Genomic DNA, 4,482 nt, shown 5'->3' on the forward strand with positions numbered 1-4,482 from the left:
CTCAAATCAGAGATTTGCCTGCTTTTGCCTCCTGAGTGCTCCGAGTAGGTGTACCCCACCTATGCTTGTTTGCTTTTTTGTTTTTTGGGTGTGGAAATACTTTGACTCTTCCACATAGCTATCCATAGAACCAGGACATTGTGGGATTATTGCCAAAGTTTATCATGTACAGTGGGCTTTTAGAGACAAGATATGTCCTTGCCCGACCACGCCTCTCTTCTGTGAAGCTCCTCTTGGTGTCTTCCCCATCTCAGCTTCACTGACTCCCCTTCCCCAAGGCTAGCTGCCTCTGTAGACAGCTGTCCTAGGCTCAGATCTGCCCCACTAGACGCCATTTGTGGGGTCTTCTTTCTTGACTTTCGTTCCCAGGCTACAGAACCAAATGCAATTATTTGGATTTTTCATTAAATATTGCTTTTCCTCCTCTTCAGCCCTGTAGGAGCCACACGCCCTCCTCTCTTGACGTTTGTGACATTTCCGCTGAGGCTGCTATCATATCCTGCAGCACACGAGGACAGCAGAGCTGCCATGTAGATGGCCTTCCCTTGCCCAAAAGGCCAGATTTCAGCTCACACGGGCCTCTGTCCCGCTCCTTCTGCAAGTCACAAAGGACATCCTGAGGACATCTGGTAGATACCGGGGAGACTGCTGAGCAACCAGGACACAGGCCAAAGCTTGAGTATGCAGTGAGTAGTCAAGGAAGATGAAAAATGCTTTTTAAAAGCTTTTATTTCAAAAAATAAAGCCACAGTTAATTTCACATAAATATCTGGGGAGGGGTGGGAAGGGGGTGGAAGCAAGTCTGGCCCCTACCTCCTCTTCTCTTTCACACTGTATTGTAAAAGCAAAGGAGATGGCTAAGGAAAGAAGGGAAAGAAAAAAATGAGTGGGTTGTTAGCATCTGCAGGGTCCTCAACCCATTGCACCCGGCTTACCTTGCCGAACCAGCGGGACAGCCATAGCTGCTTCATTGTCATGTGATCAGGGAGAACCTCGTTGTCAAAAAGGAGCTGTACCTAATGGGGAGATGGGGCAGGGAAGAGACCTTGGTAGTACTCGGCAGAGACTGTTCCCTGGACTGTCCGCGAGTGCGTGTGTGTGTGTGTGTGTGTGTGTGTGTATGTTCCTGTGTACATTGTGTGTTTATGTCTGTGGAGGCCAGAAAACAGCTCTGGGTGTTGTTCCTCAGGCTCCATCCATCTTGTTTCTTTTCTGAGACAGATTCTCTCCCTGGTCTGGAACTCATCCAGTAGGTAAGGTTAGTCCCAGCTCTGGTACCGGGATTATAAATTTGCACTGCCTCACTAGGGTGGTTTTGGTTTAGGTCTGGGGACAGAACTCCGGCTTTAGCGGCTGAGCTGTCTCACCAGAGCCTCCTCCCGCTTTTTTTTTTTTTTTTAATTTCTGAAGACAAGGCCTTATTGTGGAGCCCAAACTCACCTGGAATTCACTATATAGCCTAGGCTAACCTTGAACTTGAAGTAATCTTCCTGTCTCAGCTTCCTTCCAGACACAAGCCTCCAAACCAGACATGTCCCTCCCCTTTCAGCCTCTTGTGCTTTCATATATCACGGGTTTACTTACATGTTGTGGACTTAGCATTAGGCGGTGACACAGAACCCTTCGGAGATGGCGTACCTCAGCTCTAACAGAGCATCGGACATATTTGTTCTGGGAACAGCGAAGGGGGAAGAGAACAGGTGTGTGAGGAAGGGGCTGTTGGGAGAGGCTCTCCTTCAAAGAGGCCCTCCCTTCAGCCTTTCTCACCTGAAGGACGTTTTTATTCTTGTCTTTGCCAGAACTGGACGGAAACAGAAACAAGTTAGAGGATTCCATTTTTCCTCTCTTCCCACCTAGATCCATAGCACCCTCTCTTCAAGGGAACAGACACTCCCTCACCCCTTGGCCTTTCCGTAAGTCCCTTAGCCGATTCTGGGGTACCGGTAGTATCATTTCACGCAACCTCTGACCTGCCCCTCACCTCAGCCGCTCCAGACATAGGCTCAGCTGTTCATCATAGCGATAATAGTGGGCTTTAGAGTGGTCAAAACTGCTGAAAGGGAGGCCAAGGTTGCTCAGGGCTGGCTCTGAGAAAAAGTAGACGTTGAGGAGGCTGGAACAGGTTCCCCCCCCCCTTTCCCCCAGAGAGCAAACCTGGGCAGAGGAAATGCTCTGAGAGCTTTATTTGCCTCCCTCCTCCCCCAAATGACCGCCAAGGACATACCTTCCCCACTGGGCTGGGTGACTCTGTCCAAGCCTCGGGACTGATAGAATTCCCGAATCCGTTTCTCTTCACCTAGGAGGGGGTGAAGGGCGGCCATGTTAATTCTCTTTGTCCTGGCTGTTGACCTCTTTATCTAGATGATTCCCAATAAGACTGTTGTTCACATCAAGCTGCCACCCAGCATGAGAGTCAGGAGGCCCCACGAACACAAGGTGGCCACTCACTGTCTTGCAAGCCTGGTACCAGTTTATAGACTATGTCCTGCATGACCCGATCCAGCTTGAGGTTGAGCAGCGGCTGCGTCTCGTGGATCTTGATGTTACACATGGGGCAGTACTTGCTGGTCTGCAGGTACTTCACAATACAACTTTTGCAGACTGTAAGGAGAAACGCAGACGCTCAGGCCCTTTGGGACCCCGGCACATAGGGCGAGTGGGACAGACAGCACAGAGGCTTGCAGCCAGCCTTGATGAGGACAGGGCAGGATCCGGGACACTCACAGGTGTGGAGACACTCTGTGATGGTGGTGGCATCCACGAAGTAGCCAGCACACAGGCAGCAGACGATGTGTTCATTCAGGTCTTTGATCTTCACCCGGACCTCCTCCTGCGGACACACCCTCAGTCACTCCTCACTGGTCGCACAAACCCACCCCACCTCACCTCAGCACTTCCCAGCTCCGGAGCGGTTCCTGTCACTGGACTCAGGCCGTGGAAGGGGGTGGGGGAAATGAGCTTCCCCTCCGCCCAGCAGAGGGCTCCGCGCACAGCGGGTGCTCTCTTCTCCCGGACTCGCCCGACCCTCCTTTCCCTAGGGAGACCAAGCGCCGTCAGTGACACTAAACGCGCAGGCGTCCTAATCCACAGTGTTTGGCAACCCTGCCGGAATCGCGCGTGCGTACGCGCACCCCACTGCTGCGCAGGCGCACTGGGCGCCTGTCCCGCCACCGCCCGTCCTCTTGCCTGCTTGGGTTCGCACAGCTAACGGACCCTAGCAGTCACCCCGCCGCCCCTGCACCTCGTTCCGTAGCGGGTCCATCTTGTACACTGACTGGAGCTGGTTCCGAAGCCTCATCGCGATCGCAATCTGGCCCCCCTGAGGAGACGCCATCTTAAAGGCTGATCCCAGCCCGCCACTTCCGGTACCGCCTGCGGGGCGGGACTTGTCTCATAGCAACGAGGGCCTCAAATTCTCCGGATTGGCTAATCTTCCGGCACACCCCGCCCTCACCCCTTCGCTCTTTCCCCGTGTGCTCACCTGAGCCCGCTGGCCCCCCCTCCCCGTGGTCATTAGGGAGTGGTGGGGGGTGGGGGTCGTGGAGCAGGGTCTCTGTATTGCACGCTCCCACGGGCGTCCTTCCGACGGCACGCACCCGACCTCTGGACCAACTTCAGGAGCTTGTTTGTGATAGATAGCCTGTGCCCTCCGACCCCGAGGCCGTGCGATCGCCGCCCGCTGTGGCTCCGGAGAGTGGGAGTCCTGGGACGCGACCTCGCCTGGGACCCCGGGTCCTCACCCTGCAATGCGACCCTACTCGGTTGCTGCGGCGTCCGCGCTGCAGAACTGCGTCCGGGTGGCGGGCCTTCTCCCCGCTCCACCGTGGGAGTTTCTCCCGGCTTCGCGAAGTCTCGGAGAGGGTGCTTTGGGTGGAGTGGGGAGGGAGAGACCCTCCGGGAACGTGGCGATCTTACCCCCCACTCTCTCGCTACTGCCGGGGGTGGGGGGAATAGGCCCTGGTTAATGATGATGATTTAATCATCGGCGCCTGCGGAGGCCTGGGATAGACTAATGCAGAGCAGATGCCGAAGGAGGAGGGGAGGACTGACAGCGAAGATACTTGGGCAGCGAGTGCCTGAAGTAGCATAGGCCCAGGCCCCCATTGGGTGAGGACCTGGGGGTCCCGGGGCTAGTACACTGTCATCACTGCGTTCTTATAGCGAAATTGAAAAATAAAAAAATTTACTCTGAAGCGTTATTAGCACCGAGTACAATTGGAGATTGGAGCCAAGGGGGAGATAACCACTGGAACATTGAAATGCTTTCTGAAAAAGATGGAACTCTGTGTAGGCATGATTGACACATGGATGAGGGGTATAAGTGTGATGGAAATAGGAAAGAAAGGTAGTATGGAGAGGACCGATCAAGAAAATAGAAGTATCAGTCGGTGGTGGCGCACGCCTTTAATCCCAGTACTTGGGAGGCAGAGGCAGGTGGATCTCTGTGAGTTCGAGGCCAGCCTTGTCTACAAGAGCTAGTTC

The 4,482-nt window shown here is 54.3% G+C and overlaps 1 protein-coding gene across 1 annotated transcript; it reads right to left on the reverse strand.

Annotated features, from left to right (window-relative positions):
• Positions 1-711: 711 nt before the first annotated feature.
• Pcgf1 (polycomb group ring finger 1) lies at positions 712-3,391 on the reverse strand. Its single transcript, XM_038319209.1, has 9 exons — positions 3,242-3,391; positions 2,725-2,830; positions 2,449-2,601; positions 2,225-2,296; positions 1,982-2,087; positions 1,768-1,801; positions 1,585-1,671; positions 936-1,016; positions 712-857 (listed from the first exon to the last, which is right to left on the reverse strand). Exons 1-9 carry the CDS (start codon positions 3,332-3,334, stop codon positions 810-812), a joined length of 780 nt encoding a protein of 259 aa, XP_038175137.1. The 5' UTR covers positions 3,335-3,391; the 3' UTR covers positions 712-809.
• Between the last annotated feature and the right edge of the window lie 1,091 nt (positions 3,392-4,482).

The sequence above is a fragment of the Arvicola amphibius genome, chromosome 2 (assembly GCF_903992535.2).
Source record: "Arvicola amphibius chromosome 2, mArvAmp1.2, whole genome shotgun sequence".
In the NCBI taxonomy this organism is placed as follows: Eukaryota; Metazoa; Chordata; class Mammalia; order Rodentia; family Cricetidae; genus Arvicola; species Arvicola amphibius.

Coding starts and splice junctions, on each gene's coding strand:
- Pcgf1 (XM_038319209.1), bottom strand. CDS start 3,334: ATGGCGTCTCCTCAGGGGGGCCAGATTGCGATCGCGATGAGGCTTCGG. Junction 2,602..2,724: donor CACAGAGTGTCTCCACACCT/GTGAGTGTCCCG, acceptor TTCTCCTTACAG/TCTGCAAAAGTTGTATTGTG. Junction 2,297..2,448: donor GGTACCAGGCTTGCAAGACA/GTGAGTGGCCAC, acceptor ACCCCCTCCTAG/GTGAAGAGAAACGGATTCGG.